Here is a 21,481-nt window from a genome sequence, read left to right as displayed (position 1 = left end):
CTGTTTGTAGCTGTTGATGATCTGTAGAAACATTTCCAAGGTTCTTTGAACAAAAGATTTCGATTCAAGCAAGGTCACAAAGAGGATGATGACAGAGTCCTAACTGTGCCTTGGTGTGTGTTCCATTGGCTCCGCTTGGGCGAGTGACTGTGGCCGCTGTTGCCTAGATGTGGAATTCCTTTGCCCTCCAATCTCCACACACACGAAGCACATTAAAGAATAAAATGTGTTTATGTCACACCTCTTCCGAGAGGTTTAAAGCGCCGTATGTTACCACATGAATCCTCACAACACCCCTGTGAGGTAGGTAGGCGGGGACTATTGTTACCCCCACTTTACAGGTGAGGGAAATGAGGCACACAAGAATTAAGGGACTTGCCCAGAATCACACAGCTAGCCACTGGCAGGGCATAGGATAAAACTCATACTGGCTAGCACCTAGCACAGTGCTTTGCACATAGTAGGTGTTCACTGAATATCTATGGATTTTATTTGACTTATATCTCAACATACAATATACACACAGGAAATAACAAGCAGCCACCATAGAACATTTATCTCCTACATTCCTTCTGACGACATCTCTCCTGACTTTGAACCCTGCTGGATGAAGGATGTTCAAGAATCCATCTTGCACCTAAGCCCTCGGGTTGCAGGGGATCGATGTACACACCATCTGTGGACAACCTGCTCTTGCACCTGCTCTACCACACCATCTTAGTTTTCTAATGAAAACAAAAGTGGGTTTCAGGAACCATGCTGACTTTTTCTTCTGCCTGTTTGTTTTAAATGGAGCCATCGGAATGGTTCTGTGTCTTGTTTGTACAAAAAAGAAATAAGGCTGCTCTAGTCCAGTTAGCTTGTGAGAACTGTGTCAAGCACGAAGATCTCCTCCCAGCTCGGATGGACTTCTACCTGGGAAACTGGACTGACCCCAGGGAATGGCAGCTCCAACAGAGGAGGGTCAGCAGGGCTGAATGTCACTTGCACTGTTCATGGTCTGTGTAGTCATCCAAGTCCACATCAGAATCAAAGAGCGAGTGTCCAGTGAAATCCGTGTCTGGGGTTCTGGAAAAACTGTTCTCTGCTCCCTCATCTTCAAAGGTCTCTGTCCTTGAGTAAGAGCTGAAATCCAGCAGGGGCGTATGCGTTTTGCTGCCTTCACAGCTCTCCTCGGACTCATAGATGGTGTTGTCATCATCATGGTGCCACTCAGGCCAGAATTTCCTCCTTATCCTCTCACAGTACATGGCAAGATTGATCAGCTCACCTGCAGGGTGGTGAGGAAAGCGAGGGTTAGTTCTCAAAGGCAACAATCTACCAGCCACTTGGCTTTCTGGGAAACTTAGAAGGATGGGGTAGAGTAGGCATTAACCATGTTTTTCCACAGAGGCACTGTCAAAATGTTTAGATTTTTATACACAGAAGGAGAAAGGTGAGTGGGAAGAGTTAAATTCAGTGAATGGGCTGAATGAAATTTCCGAGTGAGTCTGATGGTGGTGAGAAGTGAGGGGGTAGCTTATCCAGAATGGCGGCTAAACTACCATCATTTGGCTTTGTGAAGTATCTTATCATTTTATGTTTGCATATCAAGAGAACTAGTGCTTCAACTCGTTCATATCTAAATTAATTTATAGCCCATGAAAACACACCAACTGTTAGTTGGATTAAGTCAGCCAGAAGTGATCCTTCATTCCACAAATATTTGTAGTGTCATTATGGGCTGGTCAGTATGCCAACTAGTTGAAAAAAATTAGGTTAGGATGGAAATTTTGCCCTGAATCATCCATAAAACAGGTAACTCAGAACTGTCTTTATGGACGAGCATGCCTGTAAACGTATTTCGTAAAACAGAGATTTTTTTATTTTTTAAATAAAATTCAACAGTGCACCCACGATTGGGTTCGTTGGGCTTGGTCGTTGGTCTACTTCTTTTTCCTGTGACTCAAAGGAACATTTTTGTTAAGTTGCTAAAATTGTCCAGGCATTCATCTGAAATATGGCACGGTATGTGGCTTTCATTTCCTAATTCCAAATGAAAAATGTAGAAAGAGGGTGAGTTTTTGCTTTTGATCCACCAGATGGCAACACTCCTCGTAAGTATATAATTTGTCACTGTCTCTTATAGGACTTTATTGCCCTAAGAATATTCTCTGGATGTTTATTTTTTTTAAAGTTATATAAACATTCACTTGTTGTGTAGGTAGTCCATGTTTTATTGCAGGAAATTAGAAAATACAGATAAGCAAAAAATAAAAGAATTACCAATAATCCCATTTGCCATAACATTTTCATTTAAACTCTTCCTGAAATTTACATATTTATATATGCATTTACATATATTTACATTTGCAATATAGCATTTACTATATATTCTGTTTCCTATGCTACTTTCTTCACTTAGCAACATATAATGTAAACTTTTTAATTTCACTCCATGACCACCTTGATAATTGCATAGTACTTCATTATACAGATGTACCACAGTTTCATTTTGTTTTTTCCAATCCCCTATTATAGCCATTTAGGCTGTTTCTATATTAACAGCTCTAGTGGTTATAGCCTGTAACTACTCTATTTTATTTTCTACCAGAGAAAATAATATATGCTCATTTTGGAAAATTAGAAGTCTGTATATAGAAATGGTATAAATATACATAATACATATATATATATAAAGAAGAAAACAAAAGCACCTATAATCTCACCAATCCAAGGTAATCACAATTAACACTTTGGTGTGATTTCTTTCAGTATTTTTTTCTATTTATTTATTGTCATTATTATCATTACCTGTCACTTCCTGTAACATTATAAGCATTTTCCCACTAAAATTTTTCAAAACTTGATTGCTGTTCTGCTTAAATACATCCATTACAAAACATAATAAGGCAAATCCCCCCGCTTCATGGATCCTGTAAACCAGTGGATTTGTATTGGTTCCAGGTCACCATTTTCAGTCTTCTCAGATCAAAACAGTTCAACTCACATTTATATGAGTCCATTCATTGCCCCCAACTCGAAGACTTTCTGTACGTGCTCGGAAGCTAAGAAGCCAACATCATTGCTCCTTTTTGGGCAGATGCACGCAAAACTTTCCCTTATTTTCTCCCTCAGGGAAGCAGTTACAAAACGCCTCACCAGGTATTGCTGGTAACCAAAAATTAGATAAAGACGCAGAAGCAGCAGCAAGGGGCCATTGGGGGCAGGGCATATCAAAGATGAATTGTGGTCACTTCACAGCAGGCCCTGGGGACAACCCTGTTTGCTTCAATCAGGTCCATTCCCAGAAAGTAAGAATCTAGTCACAATGTCCATGGGATCTACACAATGTATGACTGTCTCTACTTCTTTTGTAGCCATTCTCTCTACAGCCTGTTTCTTTACCTTTCTTCCAGGAGAGCTGCCCCCTTCATGACTGTGTGACATTAGAACCCCTTCAGTCTGCAATAATAAAAATTAATAATAGCACACATGTATATAGGCCTTACTATGTACCAGGCACTACTTGAAGTGCTTTATTTATTGTTGAATTATATTAACTCCCATCCCTAGTCCTGGCAACAATCCTATGAGGCAGGAGCTATTAATATCTCCATCTGTAATAGGAAAACTGAAGCAACAGAGAGGTTAATTAACTTGCCTAAGGTCACGTAACTATATAGTGGCTGAGCCAGGATTCAGACACAAGCAGTCTCCAGACTCCATTCCCTTCACCATGACTGGACTCTGCCTCTCTCCTGATGAGCTGACAGCCTGGCCTGGGAATTAATAGCTTCCCACTACCTGTTACAGAATATTTTTCTGTAATTCTTTCTGGAGTCTCAAGAATTTTGAGGAGACAGGTGTTGTCACTCAAAGATAATGGGTTGTCATGAAGAAGAGATCCCTCTATCACACAGTGAAGAAAGGGTGTGCTTTTTGATAAGCAAGGGCTGCGAGCTCACATGCCCATCCTCATATCCTGCCCCTGATAAAAAGAGTGAAACAAAGAGGGAAAATTCACAGTTGAGTTCTCCATTTATCTGGTTTTGTCAATCCTTGCTTGTTCCGAGATTCTCCACCAGCTGACCCACTCAATGTGCTACCAGCCAAAAAGAATGAAAAAAGTCAGCGGTACAAACAGGCTATGCGTAATATGTGTGTGTGTGTGTGTGTGTGTGTGTGCACGCGTGTGTGTGTGCGTGCGTGTGTGTGTGTGTGTGTGTGTGTGTGAGAGAGAGAGAGAGAGAGAGAGATGCCCATGTTAACATAAATGCCTATACTGAAGATGTAAACTTTGTGAAATAATTTTTTTAAAACTGCAGGGTTTCTTTCAAAGTGTACTCAACAATCAGATAATGTCACCTATCAGACTGGTAAAAAAGTCTAATACCATCCAGTGTGGAGGGTCAGGCATTATACTACATGGCTAGTGGAAGTATAAATTGCTATAAGCTTTTTAGGAAAGTAATCTGATGTTATCTATTGAAATTTTAAATTCAGTTATCTGTTGGCTCAGGACTCCACTTTTAGTACTCTATTCTACTAAAATAAAATCATCAGTATGTAAAGATAGATGAGCATGGATGCCAAATGCAGTATTATGTCAATAAAAACAAAGAGAAAGAAAAGAAAGATGGAAACACCTGAATGTCCATCAGTAGGGATTGATTGAATAAATTCTGGTATATCAATTCTATAGACTATTGGGCAACTGTTAAAAAGACATAATATTCTATTAAGTGAAAAAAACAAGTTATAAAGTAATGTGTATAATGCAATTCCACTGTTTAGTTTTAAATCAATAAAAACAAACCAAAACAGCTATATACATGTATGTAAATTTGTATATGAAAAAAAAAAGGCACAGAAGGGTTCACTCCAAATCCTTAATATTAGTTTTCTATGGGAGTGACACTGGACATGGGTGAGGGGAAGGTAATAAATCTTTTAAAATACACCTGTTTAATTCAACTTATTGTGACAATATGTATTACATTTTTACTTTAAAAATCCAATAAAATAAATTAGTAAAATGACTAATGAGTGATTACTGATATTCTCAGACAACTTGAAAGGATATTTATCAGAAAGCCAAATGGCCCTCTACCCCAAGGACACTCCCAGACAGAATAAAGAGCTTTTCTCTTGGAGTTTCTCAAATGGAAATATTCCCCATGGCTCTTTGCAAAAAGTGACTCCTTTTATTTTCCTATATTTCTCCAATTCTTCCCAGCACCACTGTCAGCCCCGGGTTCTTAACCAACCAATATCTGGAAAACCTAGGGCTGGCGCTCACACACATTCTTTTGGTTTCCAAGTATTTACTCAGCACCTCCTGGCTCCACGCCTGTGGTAGGTGCTGGCTGTGTCTTTCGTTGCTCCCTATAACGCTGTGTCACACGGGCAGCAAGGACGCTGAACATTTCCTCTTCAGAAAAGTTCTTAGCAGGGCTTCCCTGGTGGCGCAGTGGTTAAGAATCCGCCTGCCAATTCAGGGGATGCAGGTTTGAGCCCTGGTCCGGGAAGATCCCACATGCCGTGGAGCAACTAAGCCCATGCGCCACAAATACTGAGCCTGCGCTCTAGAGCCCGCGAGCCACAACTACTGAGCCCATGTGCCACAACTACTGAAGCGCACCAACCTAGCGCCTGTGCTCCGCAACGAAGAGCAGCCCCCACTTGCCACAACTAGAGAAAGCCCGCGTGCAGCAATGAAGACCCAACGCAGCCAAAAATAAATACGTAAATAAAATTTTTAAAAAATATTTAAAACAATGTTCTTAGCAAACTTGAATGCGGTAATGAGGACATCCCCGCCTTCCCCAGTCTCACTGAAGCTAGTTCACAGATCTCAGGATACAAAGACCAGCAAAGATCATTTGAGCCAGCCCTTCCCTGAGACCTGAATTCCCCCACAACCTCTTCCTAAACACTTTGAATGGAGAACAGTAAGAGTATGGGGTGGGCATATACGTGTATGTTTTTCAAAGATATGCAGCATTTTTTCCACCTTTTAATCTATCAAATAATAAGCCAAAAAAAAATAATCCACATACAATAAGTAACTGATGGTAAAAGAGCTGCTGAACAGTGTTTGTTTTTCTTAAAACACAGAAGGTTGTGTTCCTTACAAATTCAGAAAAGCAGTGTTAGGTTCTCTGGGTTTGGTACGGCTCTCCAGGGCAAGCAGCTGTGCGACAGAACCCGTCCCCTTTTGTGCTTTACTTTCACTTTTCTAGGCTCTCCAACTCTCCATGTCTATTTTAAAGAGTGCCAAATCCACATGCAATTCTCTAATAAGGATACTTTGATCAAAATATCAAATGTGGGTTTCCCTGGTGGCGCAGTGATTGAGAGTCCACCTGCCGATGCAGGGGACATGGGTTCGTGCCCCGGTCCAGGAAGATCCCACATGCTGCGGAGCGGCTGGGCCCGTGAGCCATGGCCGCTGAGCCTGCGCATCCGGAGCCTGTGCTCCGCAACGGGAGAGGCCACAACAGTGAGAGGCCCGCGTACCGCAAAAAAAAAAAAATCAAATGTGACTCCACATTAAGAGGGCTGCTATAAAAGACAAGAAATAACAAGTGTTGGTGAGGGTGTGGAGAAAAGGGAACCCTCGTGCACTGCTGGTGGGACTGTAAATTGGTGCAGCCACTATGGAAAACAGTATGGAGGTTACTCAAAAAACTAAAAATAAAATTACCATATGGTCCAGCAATTCCACTCCTGAGTATTTACTAAAGAAGACAATAACACTAATTCAAAAAGATACATGCACCCCTATGTTCACTGCAGCATAATAGCCAGGATATGGAAGCAACCAAAGTGTCCATTGATAGATGAATGGATAAAGAAGATACACACACACACACACACACACACACACACATACATAGTATGAAATATTATGCAGCCATAAAAAATGAAATCTTGCCATTTGTGACAACATGGATGTAACTTGAGGGTATTATGCTAGGTGAAATAAGTCAGACAGAGAAAGACAAATATCATAAGATTTCACTTATATGTGGAATCTAAAAAACAAGCAGTGTATGTATAACTGACTCACTTTGCTGTACAGCAGAAACTAACACAGCATTGTAAATCAACTATAATAAAAAAACTAGAAAAACAGCATTGTATATCAACTATAATTTTAAAAATTAATTTAAAAAAAAGAAAATTTTTAATTAAAAACCAACAAAAAATCAAAACAAAACCAGACTCACAGATACAGAGAACAGACTGGTGGTTGTCAGAGGAGAGGGGAGGTCGGGGGGTGGGGACATGAATGGGGGAGGTTGAGAGGTACAAACCTGCAGTTATAAAGAGAATAGGTCATGGGGATGTAATGTACACCATGGGGAAATATAGTCAATAATATTGTATTAACTTTGTATGATGACAGTAACTAGACTTATTGTGGTGATCATTTCAAAATGGACATAGACATTGAATGTGGTACACCTGAAATTAATATAACACTGTATGTCAATTATATTTTAATAAAAAAAACTTGCTGATAATAAAACTGAGATTCGGGACTTCCCTGGTGGCACCGTGGTTAATACAGAATGTTAGTAAAAATTACTTGAAACAACCCACAAGTCCAGAAAAAGATTAATCACACAAATTACAATGTAGCCATGGGATAGGATATTATGCAACTACTAAATACACTGTTTTGAAGAATATTTAATGACAAGGGAAATGGCCATAATACATAGTTAATTAAAAACTGCAGGTTACAGACTTCCCTGGTGGCACAGTGGTTAAGAATCCGCCTGCCAATGCAGAGGACACGGGTTCGAGCCCTGGTCTGGGAGGATCCCACCTGCCGCGAAACAACTAAGGCTGTGCACCACAACTACTGAGCCTGTGCTCTAGAGCCCGTGAGCCACAACTACTGAGCCTGCGTGCCACAACTACTGAAGCCCGCACACCTAGCGCCCGTGCTCCACAACAAGACAAGCCTCCGCAGTGAGAAGCCCATGCACCGCAAGGAAGAGCAGCCCCCGCTCGCCACAACTAGAGAAAGCCTGCGCGCAGCAATGAAGACCCAACACAGCCAAATATAAATAATTTTTTTTAAAAACTGCAGGTTATAACTATATCAACATAATGATCCCAACTTTTAAACATACATATATACATGTACTTGATAAAAGATAAGGAAACATACCACAATATTAACGGATATTCTCTGCGGGTGATGGGGTCACAAGTTAATTTTATTTTTTTTTAACTTTTCTATCTTTTCTAAATTTTCTCTAGTAAGGAAATGACATTTCATATCATACACAAACATATTATGTATATTTTAAGAACTGCTGAGTATTCAAAGTCTGTCCTCCTACTAACCTAAATTAAGGAAAAGTTCTCATGATTCTGGATGTTTCCCAGAGTAGCCTGTGTGGCTAGATTATTTTAAATAATATCTAGGACCAAAAAGCTAATATTGATACACACACACTCACACAGATGGCAAGGACAATAGTGTCTTGGCTGTTCCAAAGCTAAGGCAGAAAACTGTCAGATCCAAGCCACTTCCACTCCTGGATGTGAGCCAGTTCTAAATTACCCAGACTCTTGGTTGTTTGTTTCTACTTCTCCTTTGAAGGTCTCCACCACAAAAAGAGCAAAGGCAGAGAAAGAAGTTGAGATCAAATTAGTAGTTTGCCTGCATTAGCAGCTCCGATCAAAAGGTTAGAAAGGGGCATAGAATAATGACTGAAATGAGCTTTAGAGGCTTGCTGTGGACTTGAATGATTTGTTCTCCTCCAGTCCCCATGGAGAGCTGGAAGCCACCGGCTTATTTTAAGAATCTGCATCTACGTGCCAAAGTGCCCTGCAGGTGACAGCATCAGATTCCCCCAAATGTGTGCGTCTCCGCATGGGACTCAAAATCAATTCTCCAAAAACACTGATCATTTATTTAAAAAGAACACTAAATGCCTCAAGTCCCTCCAGGAAATAATAGAGGAAAGGGCCAAGTCATAAATAAATTCACAAAAGATGCTTCATTTCTTCGAGAAGGGATTCTGTACAATCTGAGATTTCTACTGATACTGGATACGTAAATCTTTCTGACTAAATAACAGATGACCTCAATACACTTGACCCTTAACCAACATGGGGATTAATTCACAAAGAACTTATAGTCTGTCCCCTGTATCCAAGGTTCCTCCGCATTCGTGGATTCAACCAAGATGGACTGTGTGGTACTATAGTCATTACTACTGAAAAATAACCACGTATAAGTGATTCATGCAGTACAAACCTGTGTTGTTTGAGTGTCAACTGTAGTGTGTGTGTGTGTGTGTGTGTGTGTGCGCACATAGGGTGTGTGTGTGAGTGTGTATGCATAGGGTGTGTGTGTATGTGCTTGGGTAGAAATGTAAATGTATGTGTACGAGTGAGTGTGTACACGGCATGTGGGTATAGAAGCATATGAGTAGATGTGAGTGTGTGTGTACTCATAGGTGTGTAAAGGTGGTGTGGTAGGGAAGGAGGGAGTACAAAGAAACAGGAAGCAAGAGTAAATACAAAACACACCCCTAGATGAATGAAAAGGAATCACTATCTTTTAGACCACCACGGAAAACCTGATTAAAATAAAGGGAAACTACTTTAAGTGCTACAAACATCACCAATATGATAACATATTCAATTTAGATAACTTCCAACACATCATAAGACAAGGAACACCTCCATACTGATCACTTAGGAAATTAAATATAAGTCCATACTATCCCTGTCCCCACCTAGCTATTGTTCTAAAAGACCTTCAGTCAATGCCTGATCCATTCCAACCAAGTCTGGTAACGTATCTAGAGCCCCATCCCCACCAATCTGGAGAGTTACTCCTGCTGCCTTTAGCCTGTTCTGAATCTCTGGGCATGCACATGAGTATACACACACACACACACACACACACACACACACACACACACACACACACCTATAGACTTCACCAACCTCCCCACCCACCCACCCACGACTGCCACACATGACTGCTCACCTGCCTCAGTTTCTTGTATGATTCTGTCTTGCTTGGTTCCATCCATCCATCCATCCATCCATCCATCCATCCATCCATCCATCAATCCATCCAACATTAATTAAGAGTACTCTGTATGTTATTCACTGGTGATCTCAGGTACACCTCCAGTCTCTCAGCTGGGGTATAAAAATCCTGACTAACTCTTGTCAATCCCCTTCCCCAAATCAAAATATGGAAGCTTGATGCCCACATTCCTAGGCCCCGGGCACTTGCTTAGGTACTGTTTAAAACCAGAGATGACTCAAAATGGTTCCCATTCATCAAGGCAGAGGAAGCCTCTCCCAGAGGCCCCAGCTGCCATGTATATCCCACCACCCCACTCCAACGCACATGCACGCACACACACACACACACACACATACACACATGAAGATCTGGTCCCTTGACATCAACCCAGGTTGAGCTGACTTTCCCTGCCCCACTGCCAATTCTACTTCTGGCAACCACCCCCATCCCCACCCCACACATATGTGCATCCTCTAGCTCCGGTCCCACTCACCCCACTTCGACCCCTCCAGTTTAGAACTGTAATTCTCATGGGCCTTACATCAAGATCACACAACAAAGATACCATTTCTTTGGTCAAAATGCATGTATAATAATATCAATAATAACACCTCACATAGCACTAGACGTACAAAGCATTTGTTGACACTTTCCCCATTTTCCCACTATCTTGAACCTTCCAGCTCTACTACTCTCAGCGTATGATCCACAGACACCCCGCTGGAAAAGGAGAAGGGAGTGCTTTGAACTCAAATGACGCAGAATCATACGTACCTATACGCACGTGTGAAATATCTGAGACCAGTTCAGATTCAAAAGGAGCATGTGAGATGGGCAGCGAGCTCACCAGCCCCACCCGACCACGGCTGCCGCAGTGCAGGATAAACCAGAAACTGGTGAGCCACCACAGTCCAAAGGAAAGTAAGGGAGACCAACAAAGCAAGGGCACTAGGGGGAATGCAAGCCCTGTTTCAGTGACAAGTATTAAGTCCACGACGTAAGGAGCTGGAAGAAGAGCCCTGGTGTAGAACGCGGCAGGATTTGTGTCAGCTTTGGTCCGAGCGAGATGGCAGGTGAGAAGCCGGGTCTCTCCTCGGCCTCTACATGTCCTGAGCACAGGAAACCAACCCTGGCCCCACACCCCACGGCCTGGCGCCTCCATGAAGCACAGCCAAGCTCAGGGGCATTGGCCTAGGATTCTCCATTGTGCTGCTCCCATCCTCCACGCCCCCCGCAACTCCCCAAACCTGAAGAGCTTTGTAGGGCTTGCCTTTTATCAGCCGCTCAGGTCTCGTCCCAGGTAAGGTCCACATTGCCTGTGCCAAGTGTCCAAAGACGGTGGCGTCTAGAGTGGAAAGCTTGGGCCCCATGATGTACTTCTTATCACCTGCAGCAGAGAGAGCAGAGAGAGGTCACTGGGCCAGCCCTCACCGTCCCACTACGTCACAACAGCATTCAGCACGCACCCATTATATGCCCGTTTAAGTGTGCATTAAAAGCTTTGCAAAACCAGGGCTTCCCTGGTGGCGCAGTGGATGGGAGTCCGCCTGCCGATGAGGGGGCCGCGGCTTCGTGCCCCGGTCCGGGAGGATCCCGCGTGCCACGGGGCGGCTGGGCCCGTGAGCCATGGCCGCTGGGCCTGCGCGTCCAGAGCCTGTGCTCCGCGGCGGGAGGGGCCGCAGCAGTGAGAGGCCCGCGTACCGCAAAAAAAAAAAAAAAATCTTTGCAAAACCAAATGCATGTACCCCCTTTGACTTATAACTAGAAACAAAAGTAAAGCAAATTAAACAATTCTGTGATATATCAACCCATACAACAGCAAAGCAGGGAAGTAACTGGAAACATATCAAGATACGTGGATGAGAGAGGGGGTTCCTGGGGAAAAGGAAGAATTGATCACCCCCAGACCTCCAGAGGCACCTCCTTGTCTCCACCTCTAGCCATTAAAATCTGAGGTGCTTGAAAACACCTGGAAGTTTGCTTAAACCATCTCTAGTAACCCCAGCCAAGCACACCCAGCCTCAGCACTTACTTTATTAAACTAATTCATTTCCTCGGGAAAAACAAGAAGCCTAAGCTACTGAGGAAGTTTGGAGGCAAGGCCTTCCATGATGTCTCCATGGTCTTGGCAAAGTTCTCACCACTGAGCACCAGCAGGAAACAAACATAAAGAGAAGCTTTAACATTGCAGACCCAGCCCTGGGATCAGGCTCCCATACAGGGATGTCTCACTTTGCCGCTCCCAGCTCTCCTTTTCTACCACGGCTGACCTAGTTCAGGCCTTATCACCTGGACTTATCACATCTTACCTACTACAATTGCCCCAGGTCGTCTCCAGGCCACTGTGCTGCAGGATAAAGAGGCAGCCCGGGCGGAAACGGATCCATCCTACTTCACATCCTGTCACCGCTGTTATTCACTACGGAAAGCCTGGTCATTAACTAACCTCGCAAATCTTCAGCTTTCCCATATGGAAAATGGGGATGCTATTAAGGGTATTTCTTAGGGCTACTGTGAGAATTAAATGACATAACACATGTAAAGCACTTAGCACCGTATCTGGTTAACTCATCAAACACCAGCACTCATGAGGAGAGACCCTCTGTTTCTCCGGTCCATTCCATATCCCACCCATACTTAAATCTCTAAGACACTCTTTTCACTGTGGCACTCCCTTTCACAAAGACCTTCAATGGTTTATGGGCTATGAAATACAGTCCAAACTCAACCTGGAATCCAAGGCTCATCGCACTCTGTTCCCACCCATGTTCCAGCTTCATCCCTCATCCTCCTTTACCCCAGCAGACCCAGAACAGCTCCACTCCCCAGCACGCTTCATGCTTCCCACTGCCACACCTCTGCCCCCCAAAACCCATCTGTGCCCCCCACTTCTCTCCATCTGGTAGATTCTATCCATCTTTCCACCAGAAGCCTCCTTTCAAAGCCGTCTCAGGGCAATAGAAGCTTTCAGTTCAGACAGCCCTGTTGCAAATCTCACTTTTACACATATGACCCAGTTTCAGAGAGGAGAAAACAAGTTAAAGGAGAGCTACTCTGGCTTCCTGGCCCCCCAAAATGTTGATTTCCTTAAATGGCTAAAAGGAAAGAGTCTAAGGGAAATGCCAGAGTAAATTGTGAATTCTGTTGTAGACTCCAAAGACTTTGGGGGGCAAGAGGAAAAAACGTACATGAGTTTATAAAAACTTAGGAAATCTGAGCACTTAAGACCTTGATAAAAGGGAAAAAATACTAAATACAATCATTTGGGTCCATACATCAACTAACGCATATAGTGTTCAGCCCAAATTTGCCACTTGACTCAGAATGTTAAAACTGGAAGGGTACTGAGTCAGTAACAGAACCAGACTAAAAATGCTGGCACCTGGGCCTCCTGACTCCCAGCCTGACGCTCTCTGCTCTGTACAATATGCCGTGAGCAGAACCACCTCAGAGATAAAGACCCTCCATGCAACAGCAAGAGGGTTGAGCTGTGGACGTTTACAAAAGGATGCTTTAGTCAGGAGGGAACACAGAATACAGAAGGAAAAAAAGAACAAGAGTCTAAGGGTTTTTAAAGGAACTTGCCAAAAAGAAAAAAAGGATAGAATTTAGCCTTCATGGTAGATACACAATTATATGTATATATACACACAAGACAGTTATAAATTTAAAGAATATAAAAATACCCTCTGTTACTAAGAAATCCTCCGGTCTTTCTGTATACCCTTCAAGCAGCTTCTGCTAAGATTAACATCTTGGGTAACCATAGTACGTTTACCAAAACTAAAAAATTAACATCAATATAATACAATTAACTGCACTATAGGCTTCATTCAAATTTTATTAGTTTTTCAACTAGTATCCTTTTCTGTTCCAGGGTACCAGCTAGGATCCCACACTGCATTTAGTTATCAGGTTGCCTCAGTCTCCTCCAATCTCCTCAGGCTTGCCTTGTCTTTCATAGCCTTGACACTTTTATTAAAGAATACTGGTCAGTTATTTTGTAAAATTTTCATCAACTTGGGTTTGTCTAAGGTGGTTAATAATTAGAGTAGTCATGCATTTTTATGAACCCTTCTGTGATGGTTATTTTATGTGCCAACCTGACTGGACTATAAGTGCTAAGTTATGTGGTCAGACATTATTCTGGGTGTTTCTATGAGGGTGTTTGGATGAGATTAACATTTAAGTGGTAGAGTGAGTAAAGCAGAATGCTCTCCCTAATGTGGGTGGGCCTCGTCCCATTAGATGAAGGCCTTATTGGACGATAGGGCTGACTCCCCGGAGTAAGAGAGAATTCCTCCTGCCTGACTGCCTCTGCACTGGGACACGGGCTTTCTCTTGCCTTCAGACTTAAATGGAAACATTGGCTCTTTCTTGGTCTTGAGCCAGTTCATACTGGAACTACACCATCAGCCCTCCCAAGTCTCCACCCTGCCAACCCACCCTGCAGATCTTGGGACTTGTCAGCCTCCATAGTTGTATGAGTCAATATGACTTTATTATAGAAGAGAAATAGACATGGATAGATCTAGATATCTATATCTAGATCTCCTATTGGCTTGCTTCTCTGGAGAACCCTAATACCCCTTCTCGGGGCATCATATCAGGGGGTCCACAATGTCCATATGTCCATATCACTGGGGATGTTAACCTTGACCATGTGGTGAAGGTGATGTCTATAAGTTTTCTTCACTGTAATGTCACTATTTTTCCTTTTGCAGTTAATAGCCTTGGGAGAGAAACTTTGAGACTGTATAAATACCCTGTTTCTCCTCAAACTTTGGCCCACTAATTTTAGTATCCATCAGTAGATGTCATTTGAAACAATTATTACTGTGGTGTTTACCTAATCAGGATTTTCTGTTTCTCTCAATCCTTCTACATGTATTGATCCAAATGCTACTGCTCCCTTCATCCCCCATTTACTGACGTATTCCATTATTTATTTAAGTGTGCACTTGTCGATATATATTTTATTCTATGGCCTATAATCCAGTACTCTCATTATTCTTTTTGCTGTTCAAATTGTTCCAGATTTGGCCTTTTGAGCTTGGCAGGAAGTATTTTTAAGAGGGAGACTGAATTTAGATTAGACTCTGCTTAGAGAGGAAGAGGACAAGCCCAAGTCTCAAGTCTGCAGCACGCCCAGGCTTCACCAAGTGAGCCCATTTTTCATTAGTGGAGGGTGTTAGCAAAAACAAAACACTACGGGCACTTCTGAAGGGCACTGAAGGAGCAGCCTTGGGTGACGAGGCAACTCAAGCCTCATTTTCAGTAGGTAAACCAGCCCCCCAGTTTCTGTAGAGATGGACAGAGGGAGCTGAGGGATATCTGAGCACCTGTAACTCCCTGCCAGCCCCCAGATTTGGTGTGTGGACCGTGAACCATTGGTGAGAGCAAATAAAGATTGAAAATATCAGAAACACTGGGAGGTGAGGGACCCGGGGTACATGGGACTCCCTAAGGGCCGAGGGACGAGGAGAGGACAAATAGAGAGGAACATGGATCTTAAAAGTCCCACCAGAGGGAGGGACCGCAAAACAGAGCAAGGCTGTTTGCCTCCTGCCTGCCTCTCAGCCTCTTCCTCGGGGAGGATGCATGAGAGCTGCCAGCAGATAGGTCTCTCCAGGCCCCAGCAGGACAAGTCAAGGTCTACCTCATGCGAATGCTCTACTTCAGTCAAATATGCCGGGAGCTCATCCCACCACCATCCTTCATCCCATCCTTCCTGTCTCAAATAACCTCCACTTGTCTAACCCAACCCTTCCCTTATGACTCAGATCAAGTTCTCCCTCCTCCAGTCCAGGAAGGCTACCTGCACTGTCCACTCGCCTAGCACCTCTCATTGCCCACTCCCCTGCCAAACCCCAGAGGGACAACTGCTTAGAGCAGGGCTGCTCAAAGGATAACCTGATGCCAGCATCAGCATCACACATGCTCAGGTCCCATCTACTGAATCAGAATGACTGGGAGTGAGACTGGGAGAAAATATGTGTTTCAACAAGCTTCCAGGTCAGTGTTTCTTAAACTTTAGAGGCGTAGAAATTCCCTGGAGAGCCTGCAGTTCTTAGACCACACTTTGAATAGAGCTGTTCCAGATGATTCTTATGCACGCTAAAGTTTGAGAACCACTAGTCCAGACTAGAGTATGTCAGTGGTCTTAAACTCGAGCATGCATCAGCAACACCTAGCGGGCTTTTTAAAACTACTGATTTATCCCCCATGCAACCCCAAGCCAGGAGTTTCAGATTCAGTAGGTATGGAGTGGCACCCAAGAATCTGCCTTGCTAACAAGATCTCAGGTAATGTTGATGCTGCTGAGGAACGACACTTTAAGAACCACTGGTCTAGATCACTCATTAGGTAATTCACACGTCATCTCACAGTCTTATTTATGTGTGTGTCCTATCTCCTCAAGTAGTTTTTAATCTCCTTGAGGGCAGGTAACCCTCTGTTTTACTTTTCTGTCCATCTGGTGCCTATCAAAGTAGAAATCATCAGTCAAGATGTTGATAGCCTTAAGTATGTTTGATCTGTCTTTTCTTAGATTAGAGAACTATTATAAGGATTGAAAAATGTAATAATGTGAAAGCATTTTGCAAACTAGAAGGTGCTATTCTAACATAAGGAATTATTTTACACTCGTCAACAATAATAGAACAAGTACTACAGCTGTGGGCAGAACAGTCTAACCTCCCACACGGTGTAGAAATCCCTTCTCCCATTTCCCTACCAGATAGTCCCCAGCTGCAGCCCCTCTAGGGACTTCTCCCTCATTTCCTGGGCAAGGCAGGCAATTCTCTGGTTGGATAGTTCCTTACACTGAGACAAAATATGTCCCCTTGGTACATCTACCATTGATCCCAGTTCTTTCCTCTGGAATCACACAAAGAATTTACGGCCATATTTATTTTGCACAACACCCTAGGAAAGTAAGTCTCCACTAACATACTTCTAAGTAAAAACCGATGACTTGTGTTCACATATATCACTACGGGATAGTGGGCAGAATGTTTGTTTCAGAGCACTGGAAGTAGCTATAGAAATGAACCTCTGAATTATATCCACTTATTCCCTTACTAATTCTGCTCCCAGCTTTTACGGGCCACTATCAGCTCCATTCCTGCCATTTAGCTAAATTTCCAAATGCCATAAGTGGCAGAAGATAAAAGACTGGCTGTGGAGAGAATATCGTTCTAGAGAGAAATTAAAGATTAATAGTCAAAAGATTTTCAAGCACTCATTTTTCTATTAATCTAAGAATTAAGAGTAATTACGAGTTTCACCTACTTAGCGTTCCCTATACTTGAGCACTGATGGGTTTATAAGCAGATAACTCCAGTGAAGTCAATGTTGATATCATTCCTACTTCTAATTGTCCCTCTCAACCTTTAATTAACTGGGACTTTAAGAACACTTGAGAGACAAAGACTTTGAGTGCTTTCCCCAAGGATAGCACAGGTCACAGTAATCTTACCAGCCAACCTTCAAAGAACACATCCTTGAAGCTCTTTTTCCTGCATGTGACTCTCGCAGAGGGCAAAGCTGAAGGAAATCTATGTTCTAGTCTCTCTTACACTCCTGGTCAGACCTCTCTTTGTCAGAAATCATATGGCAGGCCACTTCCTTTAAAGAGCTCTTGTTCATATTCCCAGCATACTCTAAAATCACTGAATATGTGATTCTTTCAACTACGAGGGGGGTGGTGCTATCTTATATATGAGGTTATTAATGGTCCTTATGAGTAAATATCAGAATTAAAACCATTAACTTTGACAACTTTCTGACATTTACTAGTTGCACCAACTGGCTCACACTCTGGAAAAAAATAAAGGTGGGTGGGGGGATACCAGAATGAGCCCCTAAATTTAATCCCTCCTCAGATTTCATTCTGGAAGGCAACTAGATACTCCTCCAATCTTCTACAAAACTCTCTAGAAGAACATACAAGAAAATTTTTTCCAGAGAGTATGAACTATCTTGACCCCTTCCCCAATGACCACCAATACCAATCATCTCACCTCTTTCTCCCAATCTTCTCTTTGTTGATGTCCCAGCTCTTAAAATTCCCTATGGATGAGACAAGGATGAACATACACTTGCACTTGGGATTGCACTTGCTCTTCTGTACTTCAGTCCTCCTATTAATGTTTCTGAGCACCTTCTGAACTCCATGCACTCAAAGCATTCATGCACATATACTGTAATTTTAGGAAATTTGGATAAAGGATTTGTACCAGTTGTGGAAAAATTTCACACACAGGAAATCCAGTTTAGGAAAATATTTCTCAGGAGGAGGCAAACGCCCTGCTCAGATTCACTTATTACTATAATTTAATAACATTAAACAGCAGTTTCTGGAAGTCTTCAAGAACCAAAGCTAACATCTCTAATGATGACGCAGCGTTACTGACTCACTGATGATCGGCCTTCTTATTGATCTCTCTTCTTGAAGTTGCTGAAATATTGCTGCTTTTGAATCTGACTAGACATTCAACTGAAACAGTGAGATTTGAGGGGTATAAAAGTTCTGTGGGTCTCCCCTGTTTCACTTTCCCAAGTACACCTTCTGAGGGTAAAGAATATAGAGCACCCAACTCAAACTACATCCCAGGAGAGGCTTTACCCTTAATTTCATCTCTGCCCTGGCTATTCTGTATTTGGGTAATCAGAGGAACCAGCTGTTCTGTCTCTTTATTCAATAAAGACGATCTGGTAGCCCCTAAATATGGTTTAATTAATGAAACAACACATCAGACTGAATTCAATGTCATGCTGAAATTTAAATTCAAATCCTTTTATAAGGAACTTATCCTTCTTTTAAGAAAGACGAATAGTAGCAGATTCTAATGGCAGGTTTTGTGTCCGGCCATCAGGGCCCTGCCAGCAGACTCCACATTTCTGGAGGATCTGTCATCATCTAATGGACTCCAGGTTTCACCTTAGCTGGGATCCAGGATCTTCAACCATTTTCAAAGATCTGAGCAATCCCCGAAAAACGGTGCAAGCCTTTAACCCCCAGAACTGTTCAGCACCTGCCCAGAGTGGTGGGCCTTACTCAGATTCACACAATAGGCATAGATCCCTTTGGATGAAACCAAACTGCTATTGACCTCATCTTTAAAAATGGGAATCTGGGGAATTCCCTGGTGGTCCAGTGGTTAGGACTCAGCGCTTTCACTGCCGGGCCCTGGGTTCGATCCCTGGTCTGAGAATGGCCAAAAAAAAATAAATGGGAATCTGATACCTTCTCAAATGATATACGCATGAGTACGCTGGCTATCACATACAATTCTGTGTGGTGCTTCTTTCCGAGTGTAGGACTGAGTCTTTAGCTCCTACTCTGTGGGAGGCCTTATTACTCCCCTACTGAACATTCTTGTCCATGTATCCTGACCATTAGATGGTTAAGAATGTCCCACATAACTCTCTGCCCATTGCACACTACTTTCTCAAAGATCATTGAATCCAGAGACAGAAACCTCCTGTGTGCCAAGCTGTACAATCTCGGAATAGATCCAGGTTTCTTCGGAGCCAAGACAAGAACACTGCTAAAATCAGAATGGGTAGTAATAATAGTCTCCTGAGAGACTAAAAGATAAGACTCTACTTCTAAAAGATGTAAAACCTTTTATCTATGCAACTTGAGGCAACTGAAATTCGATGCCTGCCACCCATCATAGCAGGATAAGCACTCTTCCCTCTTGACAACTTGGCTGTACCCTTCACAGCTCAGCAGCTGCTCAAAGAGGCTCCTACTAGGATTAATGGGATTGGAGCTATGTAGGTGTGTTTGTTATTGATAGCTGCATAATAAATTTCCTCAAAAATTTAGCAGCTTGAAAGGCCAAATATTTATTACCTCACAGTTTCTGTGAGTCAAGAATCCAGGCAGCTTTAGCTGGGTGCCTCTGGCTCAGGGTCTCTCACAGGCTGCAATGAAGATGTCAGCCAGGGATGCAACTAGAGATTATCATACTAAGTGAAGTAAGTCAGAAAGAGAAAGACAACTACCATATGATATCACTTATATGTGGAATCTAAAATACAGCACCAATGAACTCATCTATGAAACAGAAACAGACTCACACACATAGAGAACAGACTTGTGGTTGCCAAGGGGAGGGGGGAGGAGAGGGATAGACTGGGAGTTTGGGGTTAGTAGATGCAAACTATTACATATAGAATGGATAAACAACAAGGTCCTACTATATAGTACAGGGAATTATATTTAATATCCTCGGATAAATTATAATGGAAAAGAATATAAAAAAAGAATTTGTATATGTGTATAACTGAGTCACTTTGCTGTACAGCAGAAATTAACACATTGTAAATAAACTATACTTCAATTTTTTTTTTTTTGCGGTACGTGGGCCTCTCACTGTTGTGGCCTCTCCTGTTGCAGAGCACAGGCTCCGGACACGCAGGCTCAGCGGCCATGGCTCACGGGCCTAGCTGCTCCGCGGCATATGGGATCTTCCCGGACCAGGGCACGAACCCGTGTCCCCTGCATCGGCAGGCGGACTCTCAACCACTAAGCCACCAGGGAAGCCCACTTCAATTTTTTTTAATTAAAAAAATAAAATAAAATCCCAAATATTAAAAATAAAGATGTCAGCCAGGTTGCAGTTATCTCAAGCCTTGACTAGGGGAGGATGTTTCCAAACTCATTCACATGGTTAACAGGCCTCAGGTCCTTGCTGGCTCCTGGCCAGAGATGAGTTCCTTGCCACGTGGACCTCTCCATAGAGCAGCTCACAACCGTGCTGGCTTGTATCATAGCAAGTGAAAGATCAAGAACAGGAGAGAGGGGATGCCCAAGATATAAGCTACAATCTTTTTATAACCTAATCTGGGAAGGGACATCCCATTGCTTCTGCCATATTCTATTCCTTAGAAGCAAATCAATAAGTCCAGCCTACACTCAATGGGAGGGGATTACCCAAGAGCATGAATCCCAGGAGGCAGGGATCACTGGGGGCCACCTTGGAGGCTGCTGACCACATGGCAAAAATATCAGTGCTACATTCAAAAGTGTTTGGAGGTTAAATGTCATGATATCTGTAACTAATTTTAAAACACATCCACATCAAGAAAAAGAAGTTGAGGCAAATATGACAAAATGTTAACAACTATTGAATAGAGGTGATGGTTATAAAGCTGTTCATTGGACTACTATTCTACTTTTCTGTGTGTTTGAAAATTTTCATAATGAAAAAACAAAACAAAAAAATACCTGATCTTGTTCACTGACAAGGGGCCAAGGGAAGAGACTGTATCGACCATGCTAAATCTCAAATGATAACATTTGGCAGACACCCTCCAATGTTTAAATGGACAATCCTAAATCATCCTCATCTAACAGATGAACGAACTCAGCTACCTAGGAGTTTATTTGGTACATGGATGCCCTGACAGTCT

The 21,481-nt window shown here is 42.7% G+C and overlaps 1 protein-coding gene across 1 annotated transcript in view; it reads right to left on the bottom strand.

Annotated features, from left to right (window-relative positions):
* Positions 1 to 257: 257 nt before the first annotated feature.
* Positions 258 to 21,481, bottom strand: part of FAXC (failed axon connections homolog, metaxin like GST domain containing) — a gene marked incomplete at its 5' end in the record, with an annotated part of 73,947 nt that continues 52,723 nt past the window's right edge. The window contains 2 exons of the mRNA XM_082856093.1: positions 258 to 1,270; positions 11,325 to 11,441. Of these exons, the coding sequence (XP_082712219.1) occupies positions 981 to 1,270; positions 11,325 to 11,441 (407 nt within the window). The 3' untranslated portion in view covers positions 258 to 980. The remainder of the gene's footprint in view (positions 1,271 to 11,324; positions 11,442 to 21,481) is intronic.

Source organism: Leucopleurus acutus (assembly GCF_964270905.1).
Source record: "Leucopleurus acutus genome assembly, chromosome: 15".
In the NCBI taxonomy this organism is placed as follows: domain Eukaryota; kingdom Metazoa; phylum Chordata; class Mammalia; order Artiodactyla; family Delphinidae; genus Leucopleurus; species Leucopleurus acutus.
This window is presented reverse-complemented; position numbering and strand designations above follow the sequence as displayed.